The sequence below is a fragment of the Carcharhinus amblyrhynchos genome, unplaced genomic scaffold (genome assembly GCF_965287045.1).
Source record: "Carcharhinus amblyrhynchos unplaced genomic scaffold, sCarAmb.v2.hapA chromosome_108, whole genome shotgun sequence".
NCBI lineage: Eukaryota > Metazoa > Chordata > Chondrichthyes > Carcharhiniformes > Carcharhinidae > Carcharhinus > Carcharhinus amblyrhynchos.
In genome coordinates, this window is record NW_027649848.1 from 570001 (window position 1) to 595543 (window position 25543).

A 25543-nucleotide genomic window follows, 5' to 3' on the forward strand; every position below is an offset into this window, starting at 1 on the left:
GGAGTAGTCCCTCGAGTCTTCAACAATTTTCCCTGTAATCTTGGTCAATCTGTCTACTACATTGCGTGTTCCTGAATAAGTCCCCCTCCCACCCACCACTCCTACCCTTCCTTTCCCCCCTCCTAATCTATACAAAGATCAAAATCAGCCCGGGAAACAGGCCCTTCGGCCCAACGAGCCCGCACCGCCATCTCAACACCACCAGTACCCCCTCTCCACCCATGACCCCTGTCTAATGTTTTATGGCCATCCAGATTGAGGGAACCTGATTTAGGGACAATTTATTCCTGCCAGTCAGCCTAACAGCACATCTTTGGGGTGTGGGAGGAAACCGGAGCACCCGGAGAAAACCCACGCAAGCACGGGGAGAATGTGCAAACTCCCACAGACACCGGCCCAAATCCATGTGTCTGCACAGCAATCAGCGATAGTCACTGAGCTGTCGTCTTGCCCAGTATCTGGTTCAGTTTAGGCACACACTAACGACATGAAGCACTAGGCCAATCTCGAACAACCAAGAGCAGCCCCAGTACGACCCATCGCTTGTATGCCCCTCGTTGGACAACAAGGCAGGATTCTAGGTGAGAACAAACGACCAGGCTCAATGGCAGATTCTGTGCGGGAGTGTAGTCAGATTGGATTCAAGGTTCATGCTGGAAGTTTTGTCTGGGGTGTTAGGCCCAAGTTTAAGCTCATTCTCCGGGGGGCGGGGGGGTGCAGCTTGTTTGCAGAATAAGAGCTAATAATCACACATTAAAACAATCTAGCTGGGGGTAACGTGGCAGTTTTAATTTTGCCTGAATGGCCTCTCTCTCAGGTAGTACACAGAGTTTCGCTGGCAAAAAGGATGAGTAACTCAGTGTGTAGACGAAGGTAGAACAGTTGGTGTCGTAAACATGGATTTTAGTAAGGCGTTTGGTTAAGGTTCCCCATCGTGTGCTCACGACGAAAGTACGGAGGTGAATGATAGTAGGAAATTTGGCCGATTGGATAAGTAACTGGCTGTCTCAGAGAAGACAGAGGGTGCTGGTGGAGGGAAAATTTTCAAACTGGAGACCAGTTACCAGCGGTGTACCAGGTCTTCCTGCGTCTGTACAGGGCATTGGTGAGGCCGCAGCTGGAGTACTGTGTGCAGTTTTGGTCGCCGCACTTACGCAAGGATATTTTGGCCTTGGAGGGACTGCAGAGGAGGTTCACTAGGCTGATACCGGAGTTGAGGGGGTTGAACTATGAGGGGAGGCTGAATAAACTAGGCTTGTACTCGTTAGAGTTTAGAAGGATGAGGGGAGATCTCATTGAGATGTATAAGATGATGAATGGGATGGATAGGATAGAGGTGGAGAGGCTCCTCCCGCTCAGAAAGGACAGTAGGACTAGGGGGCACAGCCTCAAGATAAAGGGGGGGCGGTTTAGAACGGAGTTGAGGAGGAACTTCTTCACTCAAAGGGTGGTGAATCTCTGGAATTCTCTGCCCGTTGAAGTGGTGGAGGCTGCCTCGCTAAATATTTTTAAGACGCGGGTTGACGGGTTTTTGATGAGAGAGGGGATTAAGGGTTATGGGGAGAGGGCGGGAATGTGGAACTGAGCCACGACAGATCAGCCATGATCTTATTGAATGGCGGGGCAGGCTCGAGGGGCTAGATGGCCTACTCCTGCTCCTATTTCTTATGTTCTTATGTAACAGGGGGCTGAAGGGTGGGTCAGTAAATTTGCTGATGACACCAAGATTGGTGGAGTAGTGGATGCAGTGGAGGGCTCTTGTAGGCTGCAAAGAGACATTGATAGGATGCAGAGCTGGGCCGAAAAGTGGCAGATGGAGTTTAACCCTGATAAGTGTGAGATGATTCATTTTGGTAGGACAAACTTGAATGCAGTTTACAGGGTCAACAGCAGGGTTCTGAGGAATGTGGAAGAACAGAGAGATCTTGGGGTTCATATCCACAGATCTCTGAAGGTTGCCACCCAAGTGAATAGAGCCGTGAAGAAGGCTTATAGTGTGTGAGCGTTTATTAACAGGGGGTTTGAGTTTAAGAGCCATGGGGTTATGCTGCAACTATACCGGACCCTGGTGGGACCACATTTGGAATATTGTGTTCAGTTCTGATCACCTCACTATAAGAAGGATGTGGGAGCATTGGAGAGAGTGCAGAGGAGATTTACCAGGGTGCTGCCTGGTTTGGAGGGTAGGTCTTATGAGGAAAGGTTGAGGGAGCTGGGGCTTTCTCTTTGGAGCGGAGGAGGATGAGAGGCAACTTGATAGAGGTTTATAAGATGATGAGAGGCATAGATAGAATGGATTTTCAGCTACTATTTCCTTGGTTGGATGTAGCTGTTACTAGGAGGCGTAACTATAAGGATCATGGTGGGAGATGGATGCCCAGGGTGGATTTTTCACTCAATGAGTGGTTAGGGTGTAGAATGCCGGCTGTGATAGTGGAGTCGGACACTTTAGGAACTTTCAAGCGGTTATTGGATAGGCACACGGAGCACACCAGAATGATAGGGAGGGGGATAGCTTGATCTTGGGTTTAGACATAGCTCAGCACAACATTGAGGGCCGAAGGGCCTGTACTGTGCTGTACTGTTCTATGTTCTAATGGTGGAGAAAATTCGAACATTTAGCACACGGGCAACAGGGTGGCACAGTGGGTTAGCACTGCTGCCTCTCAGCCCCAGGGTCCCGGGTTCGATTCTCCGGCTCGGGTCACCGTCTGTGTGGAGTTTGCACATTCTCCACGTGTCTGCGTGGGTTTCCTCCCACAGCCCAAAGATGTGCGGGTCAGGTCGATTGGCCGCGCTGAGAAATTGCCCCTTAGTGTCCAGGGATGTGTAGGTTAGAGGATTAGTGGGTATAATATGGGGGGTAGGACAGACTCGATGGGCAGAATGGCCTCTTTCTGCGCTGTCGGGGCTTCTATGATTCTGTAACCTCCTGAGCGTTCACCCGCGTTGTTAGCCAGCTGAGGCTACCTCCTCGGTGACCATCCCTGCCACGAAATATCACCGCAATTTTTAAAACCAAAATTGACGCCCCGATGAAAGAATGTTGTCAATTTTGCGTCATCTCTTTCGCCACATTGTGCTCACCTGCCACGTCTATCACCACAAAGTTGCTATCGGTGGAATTGAAGGTTTTTCCATTGATTTGAGTCTCGTAGACACAGGAATAATTTCCGCTGTCCGAAACCGTTGTATTGGCAATCCTGAACTCGGCGCCGTACTGCGCCCACTGCGTGGTGACCCACGGCATATTGGTATCTTTCCCGTCCTTCAACAAGTGGAAGGTGTCCGTAACGTAGTACTCAGGAGCCATGCACGTGATGCGGATACCTTTCCCCTGAAGGTATAAGCCAAACAGCGTGGTCATCGTCAGTTTCGGGCCCTCTGGTCGATCTGTAGAGGTTGGCGGAGAACAAAATGGGATTTCACGCTGGGTTCTGAGTCCTACAATATTCAGGGTGTGTCCAGCAGCGCAGGGAGAGAATGTCAGGCAGTTCTATCCTGACCTCTGCCAGGCTGGCACACCCATGCTCTCCCGTGTCTCCCACTAACGCCACACCTCGCAAATTTGACGCCAATTTTTAAGCAAAGGTGATACCGCTGTTTTTGAAAAGAAAAATGAGATCGGAACAAAAGCATGTCATTATAAACCAGTTAGTTTAATTTCTGTATTAGAGAAAATGAGAGGAAAAAAATGATAGCAAGACAGCTGGGACAAAAGTTATCCCATTGGAAATACATGGGTTCATGAAGGGCAGGGTATACTTGAATGGTGGCATTTTTTGACGACATTACAGGTCTTCAACAGAGTCGCAGCGAGACCTGGGGGTGCAAGTGCACAAGTCTTTGACGGTGGCAGTGCAAGTGGAGAGTGTGGTGAAGAAAGCCTATGGTATGTTAGCCTTTATAGGAAGGGGTATAGAATATAAGAGCTGGAGTCTAATGTTGCAGTTGTACAGAACGTTGGTTAGGCCGCATTTGGAGTACTGCGTCCAGTTCTGGTCGCCTTACTACCGGAAGGACGTGGAGACCCTGGAGAGAGTGCAGAGGAGGTTTACCAGGATGTTGCCTGGTATGGAAGGACTGGGGTATGAGGAAAAATTGAATAAATTGAGGCTCTTTTCCCTTGAAAGACGGCGAGTGAGGGGAGATCTAATAGAGGTATATAAAATTATGAAGGGTATAGATAGAATAAACAGAGGTAAGATATTTCCTATAATAGAGACACACAGGACAAGGGGCCACGGACTTAAGGTGAGGGGGGAGCGGTATAACACAGATATTAGAGGGAGGTTTTTCACACAGAGGGTAGTGGGGGTATGGAATGCTCTGCCAAGTAAGGTGGTGGAGGCAAACACGCTGGAGTCCTTTAAGAGTAACTTAGACAGGCACATGACTGAGTTGGAGATGGATGGATATAGGAGAACCTTTCAAATAAGCGTCATTAGCACTGGGGCGTCCCTGGTAATGTAAATGGGTATAGTATGATAATGTTTTTTCTCTTTTCATTCACAGGTTTTAAGTCGGTCCACCTTGTGTCCAGCGAGGGACATACACGCGATGGGTCGTACTGGGGCTGTTCTTGGTTGTTTGAGATTGGCCTAGTGCTTCATGTCGTTAGTGTGTGCCTAAACTGGACCAGATACTGGGCAAGACGATAGCTCAGTGACTATCACTGATTGTTGTGCAGACACATGGATTTGGGCCGGTGTCTGTGGGAGTTTGTGCATTCTCCCCGTGCTTGCGTGGGTTTTCTCCGGGTGCTCCGGTTTCCTCCCACACCCCAAAGATGTGCTATTAGGCTGATTGGCAGGAATAAGTTGTCCCTAAATTAGTTTCCCTCAATCTGGATGGCCATAAAACATTAGACACGGGATAGTTTAGAGAGGAATAGAGAGAGGGAAAGTTTGAACTCGTGGCTGAGGGGATGGTGCAGGAGGGAGGGGTTCAGGTACTTGAGCAATTGGGGCTCATTCTGGGGAAGGTGGGACCTCTATAAGAGGGATGGTCTACACCTGAACCAGAGGGGAATCAATATCCTGGGGGATAAATTTGCAAAGGCGATGCAGGGAGGTTTAAACTGATTCGGAGGGGGGGAGGGATAGTGAGGAAAGGGGGTGAAAGTGAGGGGGGCATAGTTGGGGAATGCAAGGTACGGCATAGTGGGGGTGGGGCGGAGCAGGGTTTGAAATGTGTGTGCTTTAATGCGAGGAGTATTCGCAATAAAGTGGATGAACTTGCAGCGTGGATCAGTACCTGGGACTGTGATGTTGTGGCCATTTCAGAGACATGGATAGAGCAGGGTCAAGAATGGTTTTTGCAGGTTCCGGGGTACAAATGCTTTAGTCGGAGTAGAGATGAAGGTAGAAGGGGGGGGGGGGGGTAGCATTGCTAGTCAAGGACTGTATCACAGTGTCGGAGAGGAAGTTTGATGAGGACTTGTCTGTTGAGGTAGTATGGGCGGAGATTAGAAATAGGAGAGGAGAGGTCACCCTGTTGGGAGTCTTTTATAGACCTCCTAAAAGTTCTAGAGAGGTTGAGGAAAGGATTGCGGAGACAATCCTGGTTAGGAGTGAAAGTAATAGGGTAATTGTTATGGGGGACTTTAACTTTACGAATATTGATTGGAATTGCTATAGTTCTAGCTCGTTAGAGGGGTCAGTGTTTGTACAAAGCGTGCAGGAAGGTTTTTTGACTCAGTATGTAGATAGGCCAAGTAGAGGTGAGGCTATATTGGATTTGGTGCTGGGAAATGAGCCAGACCAGGTGCTAGACTTGGAAGTTGGTGTGCATTTTGGTGATAGTGACCACAATTCGGTTACGTTCACCTTAGTGATGGGAAGGGATAGGCATGAACCTCGGGTCAGTAGTTTTAGCTGGGGTAAGGGTAATTATGAGGCTATTAGGAGTGAATTAGGAAGCATAGATTGGACTAGGAGATTACAGGGACTGGGAACGTCCGAAATGTGGAGTTTTTTCAAGGAGCAGCTACTGCGAGTCCTTGATAGGTATGTCCCTGTCAGGCATGGAGGAATTGGTAGATGTAGGGAACCGTGGTGCACTAAAAGAGTTGAGTCGATGGTTAAAAAGAAAAAGGAGGCTTATGTTCGGATGAGATTGGAGGGCTCAGATAGTGCACTAGAAAGCTTTAGATTGGCTAGGAGGGAGTTGAAGAGTGAGTTGAGAAGGGCTAAAAGAGGACATGAGAAGATTTTGGCTGATAGGATTAAGGAGAATCCTAAGGCGTTCTATAGGTATGTCAAGAACAGAAGGTTGGTCAGGGCAAGATTAGGGCCAGTTACAGACAGCAGGGGGAAGTTGTGTGTGGAACCGGAGGAGATTGGAGAAGTATTGAACCAATATTTCTCTTCGGTGTTCTCACAGGGGGACATGAATATAGCTGAGGAGGACATTGGGTTGCAGGGGTGTAAAATAGACAGTATTACGGTTGATAAGGGGGACGTGCTGGAAATTCTTGAGGGGCTGAAAATAGATAAGTCCCCTGGTCCGGATGGGATCTACCCTAGGATTCTCTGGGAGGCTAGAGAGGTGATTGCAGAGCCTCTGGCTCTGATCTTCAGGTCGTCATTGGTCTCTGGTGTAGTCCCGGAGGATTGGAGGATAGCGAATGTTGTCCCATTGTTTAAGAAGGGGAACAGAGACTTTGCCGGGAATTATAGACCAGTGAGTCTTACTTCTGTTGTGGGCAAGGTTTTAGAAAAAATTATTAGGGATAGGATTTATAGTTATTTGGAGTGTAATGAATTGATTAGAAATAGTCAGCATGGTTTTGTAGCGGGTAGGTCGTGCCTTACTAACCTTATTGAGTTTTTTGAGAAGGTGACCAAAGAGGTGGATGGGGGCAAGGCTGTTGATGTGGTATATATGGATTTTAGTAAGGCTTTCGATAAGGTTCACCATGGTAGGCTTCTGCAGAAAATGCAGATGTATGGGATTGTGGGTAATCTAGGAAGTTGGATCAGGAATTGGCTATCAGATAGGAGACAGAGGGTGGTGGTTGATGGTAAATATTCATCATGGAGTTCGGTTACGAGTGGTGTGCCTCAGGGATCTGTTTTGGGGCCACTGTTGTTTGTAATTTTTATTAATGATCTGGATGAGGGTATAGTTGGGTGGATTAGTAAATTTGCTGATGACACCAAAGTCGGAGGTGTGGTAGATTGTGAGGAAGGGTGTCATAGTCTGCAGGGAGACTTAGATAGGTTGCAGAGCTGGGCCGAGAGGTGGCGGATGGAATTTAATGCGGAGAAGTGTGAGGTAATTCACTTTGGTAGGAGCAACAGATGTGTCGACTATAGGGCTAACGGGAGGACTTTGAATAGTGTGGATGAACAGAGGGATCTAGGTGTATGTGTACATAGATCCCTGAAAGTTGGGAATCAAGTAGATAAGGTTGTTAAGAAGGCGTACGGTGTCTTGGCGTTTATTGGTAGGGGGATTGAATTTAGGAGTCGCAGCGTCATGTTGCAACTGTACACTACTCTAGTGCGGCCGCACTTGGAGTACTGTGTGCAGTTCTGGTCCCCGCATTACAAGAAGGATGTGGAGGCGTTGGAGAGGGTGCAGAGGAGGTTTACCAGGATGTTGCCTGGTATGGTGGGGAGGTCCTATGAGGAGAGACTGAGGGATTTAGGGTTGTTTTCGTTGGAAAGAAGGCGGCTAAGAGGGGATCTTATTGAAACATATAAGATGATTAGAGGTTTAGATAGGGTGGATAGTGATAGCCTTTTTCCTCGGATGGAGAAAGCTAGCACGAGGGGGCATGGCTTTAAATTAAGAGGGGGGGGGTAGCTACAGGACGGATGTCAGGGGTAGGTTCTTTACCCAGCGGGTGGTGAGGGACTGGAATGCCCTGCCTGCTGCAGTTGTAAATGCGCCTAGTTTGGGGGCGTTTAAGAGATTGGTGGATAGGTTTATGGACGAAAAGGGATTGGTTTAGGTTAGTGGGTCATTGTTTTTGTAACTGGTCGGTGCAACATCGTGGGCCGAAGGGCCTGTTCTGCGCTGTAATGTTCTATGTTCAATGTCATGGGTGGAGATGGGGGACTGGTGGTTTTGAGATGGCGGCGCGGGCTCGTTGGGCCGAAGGGCCTGTTTCCCGGGCTGGTTTTGTTCTTTGTTCTTTGACACAGGGTTTATGGTGCTGGGGAGCAGGAACGGAGGAGACGCCAGGGGTAAGTTTCTCACTCAGAGGGTGGTGGGTGAGTGGAATCGGCTGCCGTCGGTGGTGGTGGAGGCGAACTCGCTGGGGTCTTTTAAGAGACTTTTGGATGAATATATGGGATTGAGAGTTATAGATCGGCTAGTAGGTATGGACATGATCGGCGCAACTTGTGGGCCGAATGGCCTGTTTTTGCTGTAGTGTTGTATGTTCTGTGTTCTACGTACATCACATGCACGGCAAACAATGGGGAATCAGTAGATGTGTTACAGCTGGATTTCCAGAAGGTGTCTGACAAAGTGCCGCATGAAAGACTGTTGTCCAAGAGAAAAAAAGATCATGGTGATACTGACAATGTGTTAGCATGGATACAAAATTGGTTAACAAACAGAAAACAAATAACGGGGGTAAAAATTTGCTTCTTTTTTCCAGTTGGTGATCAGCGACCACTGGTGCTCCTCAGTAATTAGTGCGGATTGAAATTGTTTTCGATTTGCAGAGACGATTTGGAGTTCGGGACCAGGTATAGAGTACTAAAATCCGCAGATGAGACACAGTTGAGTGCTAGAGCAAGGTGTACTGAGGACGAAGGCGAATGGGATGCTGGCCTTCATAGCGAGGGGGTTTGAATATAAAAGTAGGGAGGTCTTGCTGCAGCTGTATAGGGCATTGGTGAGGCCGCAGCTGGAGTACTGTGCGCAGTTTTGGGCGCCGCACCTGCGCAAAGATATTTTGGCCTTGGAGGGAGTGCAGAGGAGGTTTACTCGGCTGATACCGGAGTTGAGGGGGTTGAGCTATGAGGAGAGGCTGAATAAACTAGGCTTGTACTCGTTAGAGTTTAGAAGAATGAGGGGAGATCTCATTGAGACGTATAAGATGATGAATGGGATGGATAGGATAGAGATGGAGAGGCTCTTCCCGCTCAAAAAAGACAGTAGGACTAGGGGGCACAGCCTCAAGATAAAGGGGGGGCGGTTTAGAACGGAGTTGAGGAGGAACTTCTTCACTCAAAGGGTGGTGAATCTCTGGAATTCTCTGCCCGTTGAAGTGGTGGAGGCTGCCTCGCTAAATATTTTTAAGACGCGGGTTGATGGGTTTTTGATAAGCGAGGGGATTAAGGGTTATGGGGAGAGGGCGGGAATGTGGAACTGAGCCACGACAGATCAGCCATGATCTTATTGAATGGCGGGGCAGGCTCGAAGGGCTAGATGGCCTACTCCTGCTCCTATTTCTTATGTTCTTATGTTCTAATGACACTGAACATCTGCAAAGGGATATAGACGGTCCAAGTGAATGGGCAAGGGTCTGACATGTTGAGTACAATGTTGGTGAATGTGTGGTCATCTATTTTGGTAGGCATAATGGCAAAATTTCCTATTATTTAACTTTGCCGCTGGAAGAGAAATCCGGGATTCCTTATACATGAATCGCAAATGTGTTTGTTTTCGGGCGCTGAAGATAATTAAGAAATGGAGTTGTGTCATCCATTGCTTGAGGGATTGAGTTTGAAAACAGGGACTTAATCTTACAGCTGTGAAAGGTGTTGGTGAGACCAGGTCTGTAGTCCCGTGTGCAGTTTTGGTGGCCTTCCTTGACAGAGGGTATACTGGGATTGGAAGGGTGCCAAAGAGATTCGCTCATTGATTCTGGAGTTGAGGCTGTTAGCTTATGAGGAAACGCCCAGTAGACTGGGAATATACCCATTGGATTTGAGTGAAGTTAGGGAAAATCATATCAAAGCATAAGACAATGAAAGGAATGGGTGATATAGAAGCAGGGAGATTGCTGCAACTGGAAGATAACATATAGATCTAGGGGGCTATGGCTTCAATAGAACGGGGAACAGTGAATGAATTAAGGGTTATGAGCGAAATTGCATCCACGAACAGCCATGATCTTGTTGAACGATGGAGCAGGCTCCAGGGGCCAGACGGAGAACTCCTACTCCGAGTTCTTACGCTCTTATATCCTTAGCTTCACACATTTTTCACTCTACACCCACCGCACTACACATATGGTCTGCGAATGAAATTGAACTTCATGGGTTAAGAACATAAGAAATAGGAGCAGGAGTAGGCCATCCAGCCCCTCGAGCCTGCCCCGCCATTCGATAAGATCATGGCTGATCTGTCGTGGCTCAGTTCCGGGGATGCCGGGTGGAGTGGCGTGTATGTGACAGGGGGCACAACTGATGGACTATTCCACAGAGGTCACGTTTGCAATTGGGGAAGAAAAGATCTAGTTGTGGACTTCCGTCACAGAATTTTGTTTTGGATGCCGCTGGTGGTATTTTAGCTACTCTTGTCTGGACAGTATGAAGGCCACACATTTAGCGCAAGAGCCTTTTACCCATCTGCATAGCGGCACAGGCTTGGCGCAGTGGCAGCCATGATAACCAAACGACCACAGATCTGACTCACGTGCTAAGGTAATGTTCACAATGTCACTCGGAGCTGAGGTGTACGTCTTCCCCCACACAGGAGCTTGGTAGCTGCATCTGTAAGACCCCTCGTTGGTATCCCTTAGGTTCCGGATCGACAGAAGGACTGTCGAGTTTGAAGTTGGCCCAAAGGACTCAGCGGCAGCCGAGCTGCCATCTTTGAAGAGGTTAAAGATAATGTTGCTGTAGACCTTCGGAGCCGAGCATGAGATTTCCGCAGTTTGACCCTCCAGGTATTGCCCAGACGGTCGCAGTTGGCCAATGACTGGACTCTGTAATCTTACTGTGAAAGAGAAAACATAACCTGAGGTTATTGCTTACACTTCCATATATATATACATATATGTAGTTTTTCTCGGGTTGTGGAGGGTGGGGTGGAGTGGCGTTTTGAGTGGAAAGAGAATGGCAAAAGCCGGGTGAGGCATATATTTCTTTTTCCCCACTCCTGGTTCCACACTAGAAGCACATTCCTAGATGTCGCTCAGGTTCCTCTTGTGTTATGTTGGTGTAGGTCGCTGAACTGGTAAACCAAAAAGCTAGGGGGATAATCTGGAGTCCAAACCACACCAGCCAATGGATTAAACTGGAAATTCATAAAACGAACCCCCTGTATAGATGCAAAGGGAAATCTCGCTGGACATTTGAGTCAACCACTTCACGTTAGGAGTGATGTCAAGGTAAGTGGGGGGGTGTCTCTCATAGAAGCCTACAGTGCAGAAAGAGGCCATTCTGCCCATCGAACACAATCCCACCCAGGCCCACCCCCATATCCCTACATATAAAACCCACTAATCCCTCTAACCTACGTATCCCTGGATACTAAGAGGCAATTTTTTAGCACGGCCAATCAACCTGGATTATTGACTGAATTTATGGACTTCAACGCGGATTATGGACTTCAACGCGGATAAATGTGTAGTGGTCCATTTTGGCAGGACCAATGGGATGAAGGAGCACAATATCAAGGGCAGGAGTCTTAGCTGTGTTGAGGAGCAGAAGGATCTTGGGGTCCGGGTCCTCAGGACTCTTAAATCAGTGGAGGATGTGGTCAAGAAGGCGTATGGTGTACTGGCCTTCATTAATCGAGGGATTGAGTTTAGGAGTCGGGAGGTAATGCTGCAACTTTATCAGACCCTTGTCCGACCCCACTTGGAGTACTGTGTGCAGTTCTGGTCGCCTCACTACAGGAAGGATGTGGAAGCGATTGAGAGGGTGCAGAGGAGATTTACAAGGATGTTGCCTGGATTGGGAGGCATGCCTTATGAAGATAGGTTGAGGGAGCTGGGTCTCTTCTCCCTGGAGAGACGAAGGTTGAGAGGCGACCTGATAGAGGTTTATAAAATGTTGAGAGGAATAGATAGGGTGGATTCTCAGAGGAGATTTCCCAGGGCTGAAATGGTCACTACGAGCGGACACAGGTTTAAGGTGCTGGGGAGGCAGGTACAGAGGAGATGTTAGGGGTAAGTTTTTCACTCAGAGGGTGGTGAGTGAGTGGAATCGGCTGCCGTCGGTGGTGGTGGAGGCGAACTCGCTGGGGTCTTTTAAAAGACTTCTGGATGAGTATATGGGATCTAATGGAATTGGGGGTTATAGATAGGTCTATGGATTGGTAGGTATGGATATGATCGGCCTAACTTGTGGGCTGAAGGGCCTGTTTGTGCTGTAGTGTTCTATGTTCTAGTCTAACCCTCACATCTTTGGACTCCATCTCGCTTAGTTTGTTAAACTGGCCAATGCGTTTCAGGGAACAACAAATCCCTCTCTGCTGTTGCAACAAGAGCCCAATAAAAGTGTGGAAACTTTGCTACAGAGCCCTGTAGGGCACTTGGAAAGCCGTAGTCGCAAAGTTGTGTCATATTTCGGTCTCCTTTCTCAACAAGGGAGACAAATTGCTTGTGAAACCCTTCGGAAAACTTCACGGGAGACGATTCCTGTGAAGGGGTGCTTTGCGTTTGGAGGGGGTTCCTGCAGGTTGGGTCCACGCTGGTTGGGGATTAGAATAGTGACAAGTAACCTTAGCGAAAAGTCTGAAAAGGAAGGACGGAAAGAGGACACAACCCCACCTCCCACGACACAAGCATCATCTAGAACCACGAGAAACGTTTTCAGTTGCAAAATATGCGGGGGGGGCGGATTTACCTAAATGACAATGACTCGATATCTATTCACTCAGGTGGCGATTACTCTCGCTCAATAATCAGTGGTGGTCATGCGTTATGTTTTAGTCTGGGTTGGGTGACTGGTCACGTGAATCAAGGGTTATCGGGGGCAGCAGCAAATTGCCTTTAAGTCTAATGTAAGATATGCCATCGCCTTAGTAATTGGCAGAGAAGAGTGATTGTTTTCAATGGTCCATAAGAACATAAGAAATAGGAGCAGGAGTAGGCCATCGAGCCCTTCGAGCCTGTCCCGCCATTCAATAAGATCATGGCTGATCTGTCGTGGCTCAGTTCCACATTCCCGCCCTCTCCCCATAACCCTTAATCCCCTCTCTTATCAAAAACCCATCAACCCGCTTCTTAAAAATATTTAGCGAGGCAGCCTCCACCACTTCAACGGGCAGAGAATTCCAGCGATTCACCACCCTTTGAGTGAAGAAGTTCCTCCTCAACTCTGTTCTAAACCGCTCCCCCTTTATCTTGAGGCTGTGCCCCCTAGTCCTACTATCCTTTCTGAGCGGGAAGAGTCTCTCCACCTCTATCCTATCCAACCCATTCATCATCTTATACGTCTCAATGAGATCTCCCCTCATTCTTCTAAACTCTAACGAGTACAAGCCTAGTTTATTCAGCCTCTCCTCATAGGTCAACCCCCTCAACTCCGGTATCAGCCTAGTAAACCTCCTCTGCACTCCCTCCAAGGCCAAAATATCCTTGCGTAAGTACGGCGCCCAAAACTGCACACAGTACTCCAGCTGCGGCCTCACCAATGCCCTGCACAGCCGCAGCAAGCCCTCCCTACTTTTATATTCAATCCCCCTCGCTATGAAGGCCAGCATCCCATTCGCCTTCCTGACCACCTGCTGCACCTGCAGGCTGGGTTTTTGCAACTCATGCACAAGGACCCCGAGGTCCCTCTGCACCTTCGCCTGCTGCAGTTTTTCACCGTGTAAGTAATAATCCTTCCTACCATTATTCCTACCAAAGTGGACCACCTCGCACTTGCCAACATTAAATTCCATTTGCCATTTCCTGGCCCATTCACCCAGCCTATCTAGATCCTTCTGCAGACTCTCCACACCCTCCGCGCAATTTGCCGTTCCCCCAATCTTGGTGTCATCAGCAAATTTCGACACCATACACTCGGTTCCCTCCTCCAGGTCATTGCACTTACTGCAGACATGGTCAGTGGGAAGGACCCTTGGGTCCACCAGTTCCCACATCATACAGAAACCACACATCACATACCCCTCCATTATTCACTGAAGTAGTATGGAAAATTTCCACACGACCTTACTTGGCCCTTTTTCTCTCCAGCACTTTTGATCCTAAGCCCCAATATCTCACTCTGCTTCCCACTCACTCCGCTGCCCGCTCCGACGCTGCCCGCTGTCTACACCAGGCCTCCTTTTAAACCTGGCGCTGTTTTAAAGTCTGCTCCCCCACAACTCCCTGCTATCCACTCCCTCAGAATTCTTAAAGCGATAGATAGAAAAAGCCCGCAAAAATGCTTTTAAATGATTTAAACAGTTCTACAAGGTAAGTTCTTACTACAAAAGTGCTTTAAACTTATTTAAACAGATTTTAACAGGTACTTTCTTCTCTGTCTCTCTGCTCCCTCACTCGTCTGCTCCAGCAAACAATGGAGTTGAAGAGGAACTTCTTCACTCAAAGGGTGGTGAATCTCTGGAATTCTCTGCCCGTTGAAGTGGTGGAGGCTGCCTCGCTAAATATTATTAAGACGCGGGTTGATGGGTTTTTGATAAGAGAGGGGATTAAGGGTTATGGGGAGAGGGTGAGAATGTGGAACTGAGCCACGACAGATCAGCCATGATCTTATTGAATGGCGGGGCAGGCTCGAAGGGCTAGATGGCCTACTCCTGCTCCTATTTCTTATGTTCTTATGTTTATCATTCTATGAAACATCAGTTCTACATTGCACTCGTCCTCCCAAAAGTTTGTGTTGCTTCACAGACGTGTGTGACACTCACCCGTAACTCGCAACTGCTTACGGTCGCTCTGCGTGGAGTTGTATATTTTCCCTGACCTCTTGATCTGGTACACGCAGAAGTAATCCCCCTGGTCCTTGGAGCTAATGTCTTTCAGATGCAGGACAGTGGAGAAGCCTGCTGCCTTTGCGACAGCTGACGTGGTGAGGGTGTTGCCCTGCACTTTGGACAGGACGAATATGACACCAGAATAGGCTTCCTGAGCCGAGCACCGGACACTGGCCGTTTCACCGATGGAAAACTCCCCGCTCGCTCGCAGAAGTTCGATGGAAGGTTTTGGCGGCTTATCTTGAAAAAAGAGCAGAGTTAAAATGGGAGCTATGATTTGTCTATTTGTCCTTGTCCAAACACACCACTAATTTAGCAGTTATACCATTTAATAAATGTGGGGAATGGAAAATTATTTCACTATTGATACTTCTGCAAAAGAAAAGCTTTCTCCCACTGCCCTTTCCCTTCACGCACCTACCAAGCTCCCTCCCCTACACATCTCCACACATCAAGGTCCAAACATGTTGGTTACCCGGGCATTGTTGGGATGGACAATGCAGAACAATGTGTTCTCCTGGTTGGTATCGAACTTTCTGAGTGCCGTTGGATCCCAATCGTCCAGGCAAATGCAGAATATTCCATCACATTCCTGACACACGTCCTTTCAGAAGTTCGGGAGAATGTGGAAAATCAGGTGGTGGAGATCTCCTCATCGATTTCGCAGGCCACAGTCTGCACAGAGCTGATCCAATCCCGTTCCGTCTCGTTGCTAATCCGCAGGTCGTTGATAGTGGCGGCTGTGGTGTTCTGTGCTGGGCGGTGGGGCAACAGTGCCCAGAGGCGACATTGCAATGGAATGTCCAGAGCAGTTGGTTACATTTTGACCTGACTGGTGAGAATACTCATTCTCGCTTGTAGCTGGAGTACTGTGTGTAGTTTTGGTCGCCGCACTTGCGGGAGGATATATTGGCCTTGGAGGGAGCGCAGAGACAGTTCATACCGGAGATGAGGGGGTTGGACTATGAAGAGAGAATGAATAGACTGGGTCTGTACTCGGAGTTTAGAACGATGAGGGGGGATCTTATAGAGATGTATAAGATAATGAAGGGGATGGATAGGGTAGAGGTGGAGAGATTCTTCCCGCTCAGAATGGATAGCAGGACTAGAGGGCACAGCCTCAAGATAAAGGGGGGGGGGTGCAGTTTAGAACAGAGTTGAGGAGGAACTTCTTCACTCTAAGGGTGGTGAATCTCTGGAATTCTCTGGCCGTTGAAGTGGTGGAGGCTGCCTCGCTAAATATATTTAAGTCACGGGTAGATAGGTTTCTGATAGACAGGAGAATTAAGGGGAGAAAGCAGGAAAGTGGAACTGATCCACTTCAGATCAGCCATGATCTTATTGAATGGCGGGGCAGGCTCGAAGGGCTAGATGGCCGACTCCTGCTCCTATTTCTTATGTTACATATTCTCGAGGCACCCTGTGTTGGTCTGAAACATTATCTAGGCAACACCCTGTCCTGACGTCACAATAAGAACATAAGAAATAGGAGCAGGAGTCGGCCATCGAGCCCTTCGAGCCTGCCCCGCCATTCAATAAGATCATGGCTGATCTGAAGTGGATCAGGTCCACTTTCCCGCTTTCTCCCCTTAATTCCCCTGTCTATCAGAAACCTATCTACCCGTGACTTAAATATATTTAGCGAGGTAGCCTCCACCACTTCAACGGGCAGAGAATTCCAGAGATTCACCACCCTTTGAGTGAAGAAGTTCCTCCTCAACTCTGATCTAAACTGCGCACCCCCCCCCCCCCCTTATCTTGAGGCTGTGCCCTCTAGTCCTGCTGTCCTTTCTAAGCGGGAAGAATCTCTCTACCTCTACCCTATCCATCCCCTTCATTATCTTATACGTCTCTATAAGATCCCCCCTCATCCTTCTAAACTCTAATGAGTACAGACCCAGTCTATTCATTCTCTCTTCATAGTCCAACCCCCTCATCTCCGGTATGAACTGTCTCTGCGCTCCCTCCAAGGCCAATATATCCTCCCGCAAGTGCGGTGACCAAAATGGCACACAGTACTCCAGCTACAAGCGAGAATGAGTATTCTCACCCGTCAGGTCAAAATGTAACCAACTGCTCTGGACATTCCATTGCAATGCCGCCTCTGGGCACTGTTGCCCCACCGCCCAGCACAGAACACCACAGCCGCCACTATCAACAACCTGCGGATTAGCAACGAGACGGAACAGGATTGGATCAGCTCTGTGCAGACTGTGGCCTGCGAAATCGATGAGGAAATCTCCACCACCTGATTTTCCACATTCTCCCGAACTTCCGAAAGGACGTGTGTCAGGAATGTGATGGAATATTCTGCATTTGCCTGGATGATTGGGATCCAATGGCGTAGTCAGAAGGTTCGATACCAACCAGGAGAACACATTGTTCTGCATTCTCCATCCCAACAATGCCCAGGTAACCAACATTGTGGAGAGAGATGTGCCTGTTAGATGGATATATCACGCCAAAATTTCCCTTTTGTTTCCCAAATACGCGCAGATTATTTCATAGAACCCTACAGTGCAGAGAGAGACCCTTCAGCCCATCGAGTCTGCACCGAACACAATCCCACCCAGCCCCCTACCCCCATATCCCACCCTCTAATCCCCTGTAACCTACACATCCCTGGGCACCAAGGGGCAATTTCTTAGCACGGCCAATCAACCTAACCCGCGCATCTTTGGAGTGTGGAAGGAAACCGGAGCACCCGGAGGAAACCCACGCGGACACGGGGAGAATGCGCAAACTCCGCACAGTCAGTGTCCTGAGCCGGGAATCGAACCCAAGACCCTGGAGCTGTGAAGCAGCAGTGCTAACCCACTGTGCTACCATGTCGCCCAAATTAGTTGCATTGGTCATGCTAAATTGTTCCTCAGTGTTCAAAGATCCTTAATTTTGATGGCGTTAACGTACTAAATTAGGATGTGAAATTTTGGCGGACTGGGCAATGGTAAAACGGTTACTAATATCTGAAGATCTAATGGCTCAGCAGATGGGACCTGGGAAATTGTACGTTGGCGTTGAAATATGTGTAGGTTAGATTGATTTTGGACAATGTGGATAATGGGGGAGAGGAGAGTTGGGCCTGTCTGGGAGGCACTTTCAGAGAGCTGCTCATGACCCCATGAGCGAAAATGCCTCCTTTTTCAATGTTCTACACTTGCCTGTTGCTTTTTTTTGACCAGGCCGCCACAGGCACCCCTCCCCTTCCCCCCTCCCACGCTGCATTCCCCTCACCCCCCCATCCACTCACCTATCACAATGACCTTCACTTGGTCGCTCTGGTCGGACGTGTAATTCCTCCCGTCTCTCTCCAGCTGGTACCTGCAGACGTAATAACCCTCCTGGCCGGTGTTAATCTCCGCCAGGTTAAAAGTGACAGAGCCGGACGTGGTTGCCGCTTTGGCCGAGGTTACGTGAGTGTCCTGGCCAACTTTGTAGAGGTAGAAAGTTGCCCCCAGGTAGAACGAAGGAGTGTTGCACTGGATGCTGATGTTCTCGCCTTGAGAGTACTCGCCTGTTGTTCTCAGCAGGCTAATCTGTGGTTTCAGGGGCGTATCTGAAAGTTAAAGGTGAAAGATTAACCCCCCTCCAGTGCTTAGGGTTCAGTAATGGGCCCAGGGTCCCTGCCAACGCCTACAGTTGGGATTTCCAGTCCTGCTTTGGTTACTGGAGATTTGACTCAGCGCCAAACGCTCCTGTCTCACTGGCAGCAACAGAACGTGAGCAGGGAACAAATTCTATCCCTGAAACAATGAACGATCCACGCCCCACTGCTCTGCGACACTTTGGGATGCAAGACTGGGCAGAGAAGTGGCAGATGGACTTCAACGCAGATAAATGTGTAGTGGTCCATTTTGGCAAAACCAATGGGATGCAGGAGTACACTATCAAGGGTAGGAGTCTTAGCAGTGTTGAGGAGCAGAATGATCTTGGGGTCCGGGTCCATAGGACTCTTAAATCGGCCTCGCAGGTGGAGGATGTGGTCAAGAAGGCGTATGGTGTACTGGCCTTCATTAATCGAAGGATTGAGTTTAGGAGTCGGGAGGTAATGCTGCAACTTTATAAGACCCTTGTCAGGCCCCACTTGGAGTACTGTGCGCAGTTCTGGTCGCCTCACTACAGGAAGGATGTGGAAGCTATTGAGAGGGTGCAGAGGAGATTTACAAGGATGTTGCCTGGATTGGGAGGCATGCCTTATGAAGATAGGTTGAGGGAGCTGGGTCTCTTCTCCCTGGAGAGACGAAGGTTGAGAGGTGACCTGATAGAGGTTTATAAAATGTTGAGAGGAATAGATAGGGTGGATTCTCGGAGGCTATTTCCCAGGGCTGAAATGGTCGCTACGAGAGGACACAGGTTTAAGGTGCTGGGGTGCAGGTACAGAGGAGATGTTAGGGGTAAGTTTCTCACTCAGAGGGTGGTAAGTGAATGGAATCGGCTGCCGTCAGTGGTGGTGGAGGCGAACTCGCTGGGGTCTTTTAAAAGACTTCTGGATGAGTATATGGAGTTTTATGGGATTGGGGGTTATAGATAGGTGTATGGATTGGTGGGTATGAATGTGATCGGCGCAACTTGTGGGCCGAAGGGCCTGTTTGTGCTGTAGTGTTCTATGATCTACCTGGCGTCCCACATGCAGGCTTCCGTAGATGGAGTCCAATGCATGGCGTGCAACGCTAATCTGACCAATAAAGTGGTTAGCAGCCAAAGCTACAGGTCGCAGGGGACACCGTGTCTAATTGGTAAATTTGTGGATTTTTTTTGTTGTGTTATATTTCACAGGAATGATTCCAATATCAGTTGATTCCGATGACAGATAAAGCTTCCAGATCCCGGGTTTTTCCAATTCCAGCGCAATGTGTATTCCAGAAGCTGAGTAGCGATTGACAGGCGCGGTGTATGGTGTTCCCATGGAGGAGGAATGAGATTGTACCTTCAGACGGTTAATGAGCTGTTAAAAACCTTTTCTCTCCTTTCTCTGCGTCGCGCCCTTTCTCGCACCCCCTGTCTTTCTCAGCCTCTCCCTTTCTCTCTGACAGACGAAATAACTTTGCCTGCACTCCTTCCTCCGTCACACAATATCTGCCGCTCTCCCCCTCCCCATTCCGTCTCTGTTCCATACCGGCAATATCTGTTTGCCTGCCCGAGTCGCCTGCACCGCGTATATACCCCGTTCCCCTTTCTCTCTCTCACACACACTCTCTCTTTTTCTCTCTGCATCTCCTCCTGCCTCACTCTCAGGAACATTGTCGTAACGTCATCGAGATGAACTGCGTGGAAACAGCAGCTTCACCGAAACTTTCCGTGTTGGGACGTAGATAAGCTGCAGAGCTGGGCCGAGAGGTGGCAGATGGAGTTTAATACGGAAAAGTGTGAGGTGATTCACTTTGGTAAGAGTAACAGGAGTACAGAATATAGGGCTAATGGAAGGACTCTTAGTAGTGTTGACGAGCAGAGAGATCTCGGGGTACATGTGCATAGCTCCCTGAAAGTTGGCACCCAGGTTGATAAGGTTGTTAAGAAGGCGTACGGTGTGTTAGCTTTTATTGGGAGACGGATTGAATTTCGGAGCCGTGAGGTCATGTTCCAACTGTACAAAACTCTGGTGCGGCCGCACTTGGAGTATTGCGTACAGTTCTGGTCGCCGCATTATAAGAAAGATGTGGAGGCATTGGAAAGGGTGCAGAGGAGGTTTACCAGGATGTTGCCTGGTATGGTGGGAAGGTCTTATGAGGAAAGGCTGAGGGACTTGAGGTTATTTTCATTGGAGAGAAGAAGGTTACGAAGTGACCTGATTGAGGCAGACAAGATGATCAGAGGATTAGATCGGGTGAGAGCCTTTTACCTCGGATGGTGACGGCTAACACGAGGGGACATGGCTTTAAATTGAGGGGGGGTAATTATAGGACGGATGTCAGAGGTAGGTTCTTTACTCAGAGGATAGTAAGGGCGTGGAATGCCCTGCCTGCAGCAGTTGTGGACTCGCCAACTTTAAGGGCGTTCGAATGGCCAGTGGATAGGCATATGGATAAGATCGGAATAGTTTAGGTTAGAGGGTCATTAGATTGGTTCCACTGGTCGGCGCAACATCGAGGGGCCGAAGGGCCTGGACTGCTCTGGAATGTTCTATGTTCTATGTCGCTCTTTATTTAACAAGAAAGCTTGTACTGCAGTTGGCAGATATCCTTCGATACCCATCTCACCCATAGAACATAGAACACTACAGCACAAACAGGCCCTTCAGCCCACACGTTGCGCCGATCACATCTATATCTACCAAGCCATAGAACTATCTGTAACTCCCAATCCCATTAGATCCCATGTACTCATCCAGAAGTCTTTTAAAAGACCCCAGCGAGTTCACCTCCACCACCACCGACAGCAGCCGATTCCACTCACTCACCACCCTCTGAGTGAAAAACTTACCCCTGACATCTCCTCTGTACCTGCTCCCCAGCACCTTAAATCTGTGTCCTCTCGTAGTGACCATTTCAGCCCTGGGAAATAGCCTCCGAGAATCCACCCTATCTATTCCTCTCAACATTTTATAAACCTCTATCAGGTCGCCTCTCAACCTTCGTGTCTCCAGGGAGAAGAGTCCCAGCTCCCTCAACCTAACTTCATAAGGCATGCCTCCCAGTCCAGGCAACATCCTTGTAAATCTCCTCTGTACCCTTTCAATAGCTTCCACATCCTTCCTGTAGTGAGGCGACCAGAACTGCGCACAGTACTCCAAGTGGGGTCTGACCAGGGTCCTATAAAGTTGCAGCATTACCTCCCGACTCCTAAACTCGATCCCTCGATTAATGAAGGCCAGTACACCATACGCCTTCTTGGCCACATCCTCCACCTGCGAGGCCGATTTAAGAGTCCTGTGGACCCGGACCCCAAGATCCTTCTGCTCCTCAACACTGCTAAGACTCCTACCCTTGATAGTGTACTCCTGAATCCCATTGGTCCTGCCAAAATGGACCACTACACATTTATCCGCGTTGAAGTCCATCTGCCACTTCTCCGCCCAGTCCTGCATCCTATCTATGTCTCGCTGCAACTTCTGACATCCCTCCAGACCATCCACAACACCACCAACCTTCGTGTCATCGGCAAACTTACTAACCCATCCCTCCACTTCCCCATCCAGGTCATTTATGAAAATGACAAACAGCAAGGGTCCTAGAACAGATCCCTGGGGCACTCCACTGGTGACCGACATCCATGCGGAAGAAAAAAAGTTGTTCAAGTTGTGGGGTTTGACCATGATGAATTGTTTCAAAAATGTGTAGGTTGGTTGAACTATGGGACAATCCCGAAATGGGACACGTTAGGGTTAGGGTTAGCTGCTCTATCGGACGTACCCAATTCCTTGGCATCCATTGCAAGAAAGTGCAGGTCGAGAATCCAAAGACTCGCAATTTGAGAGAAGTGAGATGTTATGGAAACACAAATCACTTTTACTGGGCGTGCCAAAAGTTACCAGCAAATACAGGCCGAACGGCGCACAGTTATATTGGGGTGGCACAGTGGGTTAGCACTGCTGCTTTACGGCTCCAGGGACCCGGGTTCAATCCCTGGCTCGGGTCACTGTCTGCTGTGGAGTTTGCACATTCTCCCCGTGTCTGCGTGGGTTTCCACCGGGCGCTCCTGTTTCCACCCACAGTCCAAAGATGTGCGGGTCAGGTTGATTACTTTGGTAGGAATAATGGTAGGAAGGATTATTACTTACGTGGCGAAAAACTGCAGCAGCCGACGGTGCAGAGGGACCTCGGGGTCCTTGTGCATGAGTCGCAAAAACCCAGCTTGCAGGTGCAGCAGGTGGTCAGGAAGGCGAATGGGATGCTGGCCTTCATAGCGAGGGGGATTGAATATAAAAGTAGGGAGGTCTTGCTGCAGCTGTATAGGGCATTGGTGAGGCCTCAGCTGGAGTACTGTGTGCAGTTTTGGGCGCCGCACCTGCACAAAGATATTTTGGCGTTGCAGGGAGTGCAGAGGAGGTTTACTAGGCTGATACTGGAGTTGAGGGGGTTGAGCTATGAGGAGAGGCTGAATAAACTAGGCTTGTACTCGTTAGAGTTTAGAAGAATGAGGGGAGATCTCATTGAGACGTATAAGATGATGAATGGGATGGATAGGACAGAGGTGGAGAGACTCTTCCCGCTCAGAAAGGATAGTAGGACTAGAGGGCACAGCCTCAAGATAAAGGGGGGGCGGTTTAGAACGGAGTTGAGGAGGAACTTCTTCACTCAAAGGGTGGTGAATCTCTGGAATTCTCTGCCCGTTGAAGTGGTGGAGGCTGCCTCGCTAAATATTTTTAAGACGCGGGTTGATGGGTTTTTGATGAGAGAGGGGATTAAGGGTTCTGGGGAGAGGGCGGGAATGTGGAACTGAGCCACGACAGATCAGCCATGATCTTATTGAATGGTGGGGCAGGCTCGAGGGGCTAGATGGCTGACTCCTGCTCCTATTTCTTATGTTCTTATTATAACATAGAACACTACAGCACAAACAGGCCCCTCGGCCCACAAGTTGCGTCGGTCACATCCCTACCTACCGAGCCGTAGAACTATCTGTAACTCCCAATCCCGTGAATTCCCATCACGGCTGGGTTAAAATTGCCCGTGTCCTGGGGTGTGTAGTGTCCTGGTAAATGTGTCGGGGGTATGGGGATATGGCCTGGGCCGGATTGTGGACGGTGCAGACTCCATGGGCCGATGGGCCTGTTTCTGCACTGTACGGGTTCTACCTTCCACGTTCCACCATTGCGCCAACTACGACGCGCCCAGTCTAGACCCATGTCTGCTGAGAAGCGAATACGCCAGCGACGGAACACCCTCCGTCGCGCCCACCTCGGCATCCACCTACCCGAGCAAATGACGCCGGCGTCGTTCCTCATGGGGCACGAGTTTGGGCTGGCGAGCTCAAAGTAGCAGGCCCACAGGAAGGGCTCCGAGCCGTTGCAGTTGACCATGCTGCCCCAGGTGCGGCCGCTCCCCTCGCCAAAGTGGCCGCTGTGCGTCGCCGAGCGCACAAACCCGCAGCGCAGCTGGCGGCAGACCACCTCGGCGTCGTGTAGGTCCCACTGGATGTCACAGACGGTGCCCCAGGTCCCGTTGGCGTAGCCTTCGATTCTCCCCGAGCACGGGTCCGGTCCATTGGCCAGGCGCAATTTGATATCGGCTGCAAAGAACAGCAGGATGTCAGAAAACTCTCCCAATTTCCCCTTTCTACAGATATTATATTATGTTACACGCTCGTATCGCAGGTGATCCAGTCTCTCCTTGTAATCTTGCGTTCGCCTATTCTCTCTGCACAGCTAATACATCGAACAGAGAACACGACAGCAAACACAGGCCAACAAGCTGATAAGAACATAAGAAATAGGAGCAGGAGTCGGCCATCTAGCCCCTCGAGCCTGCCCCGCCATTCAATAAGATCATGGCTGATCTGTCGTGGCTCAGTTCTGATGTGCCGGCGTTGGACTGTGTTTCACCTGACGAAGGGACTAACCCGATAGCTTGGGCGTTTACTATCAAATAAATCGGTTGGACTAAAACCTGGTGTTGTCAGACTTTTTACTGTGGCTCAGTTCCACTTTCCCGCCCTCTCCCCATAACCCTTAATCCCCTCGCTTATCAAAAACCCATCAACCCGCGTCTTAAAAATATTTAGCGAGGCAGCCTCCACCACTTCAACGGGCAGAGAATTCCAGAGATTCACCACCCTTTGAGTGAAGAAGTTCCTCCTCAACTCCGTTCTAAACCGCCCCCCCTTTATCTTGAGGCTGTGCCCTCTAGTCCTACTGTCCTTTCTGAGCGGGAAGAGTCTCTCCACCTCTATCCTATCCATCCCATTCATCACCTTATACGTCTCAATGAGACCTCCCCTCATCCTTCTAAACTCCAACGAGTACAAGCCGAGTTTATTCAGCCTCTCCTCATAGCTCAGCCCCCTCAACTCCGTTGTCAGCCTAGTAAACCTCCTCTGCACTCCCTCCAAGGCCAAAATATCCTTGCGTAAGTACGGCGCCCAAAACTGCAAAGACCGTTACTCATAATCTCCGTTTTTTTTGGAGGGGGGATATGCTTTTATTTATAAAACCTCAAAACAATCCATGTACTTTATTAAAGAGTTTCTCAATTTGATGAAATTTATAGGCGTGTGTGTGTATGTACCAAAGATTTTTGTTTTAATCTTGATGCTATTTAGTGAAAAGTGGAGTATTTTACGTACTTACCGGTCACAGATATTTTCAGGGGGTCACTATGCGAGGAGTTGTAGAGCTGTCCCGAGGTCTTCATTTCGTACTGACACGTGTACGCACCATCGTCTTTCTTGCCCTCCACTGTCAGTTTGAACTGCGCAGGTTTATCCTGGACGGCAGCTGGCGTCGAACCGACCAGCGTCTTGCCGTTGTCCTTGTACAAGTAATAAGTCATGACGGAGAAATACCGTGGGGCTCTGCACAGGAGACTGACAACGTGACCAGGGAGGAACTGAGCCTGAGGGTGCTCGGCCGACAGCTGTGGCTCTGGGGGTTCATCTGTAAATGTGAACAAACGCAATCAAAGTGTTTGTCCATTTATCTCAGAGAGGGAGAAGGCGCGACAGTTAGATAAAGAACCTGCCGTTTATAACATAAGGTTCAGAACATAGAACACTTCAGCACAAGTTCCTATCCCTACCCACAGGCCTATCTATAACCCCCAATCCCATT

The 25543-nt window shown here is 49.1% G+C and overlaps 1 protein-coding gene across 1 annotated transcript in view; it reads right to left on the bottom strand.

The window, feature by feature from the left end:
* LOC145338612 (scavenger receptor cysteine-rich type 1 protein M130-like) overlaps window positions 1–25543 on the bottom strand; it is a 70049-nt gene that overhangs the window by 13136 nt on the left and 31370 nt on the right. The window contains exons 9-14 of the mRNA XM_080182991.1: window positions 25064–25369; window positions 23692–24006; window positions 18089–18394; window positions 14773–15078; window positions 10603–10905; window positions 3088–3393 (exon numbers count right to left, since the gene is read on the bottom strand). Of these exons, the coding sequence (XP_080039117.1) occupies window positions 3088–3393; window positions 10603–10905; window positions 14773–15078; window positions 18089–18394; window positions 23692–24006; window positions 25064–25369 (1842 nt within the window). The remainder of the gene's footprint in view (window positions 1–3087; window positions 3394–10602; window positions 10906–14772; window positions 15079–18088; window positions 18395–23691; window positions 24007–25063; window positions 25370–25543) is intronic.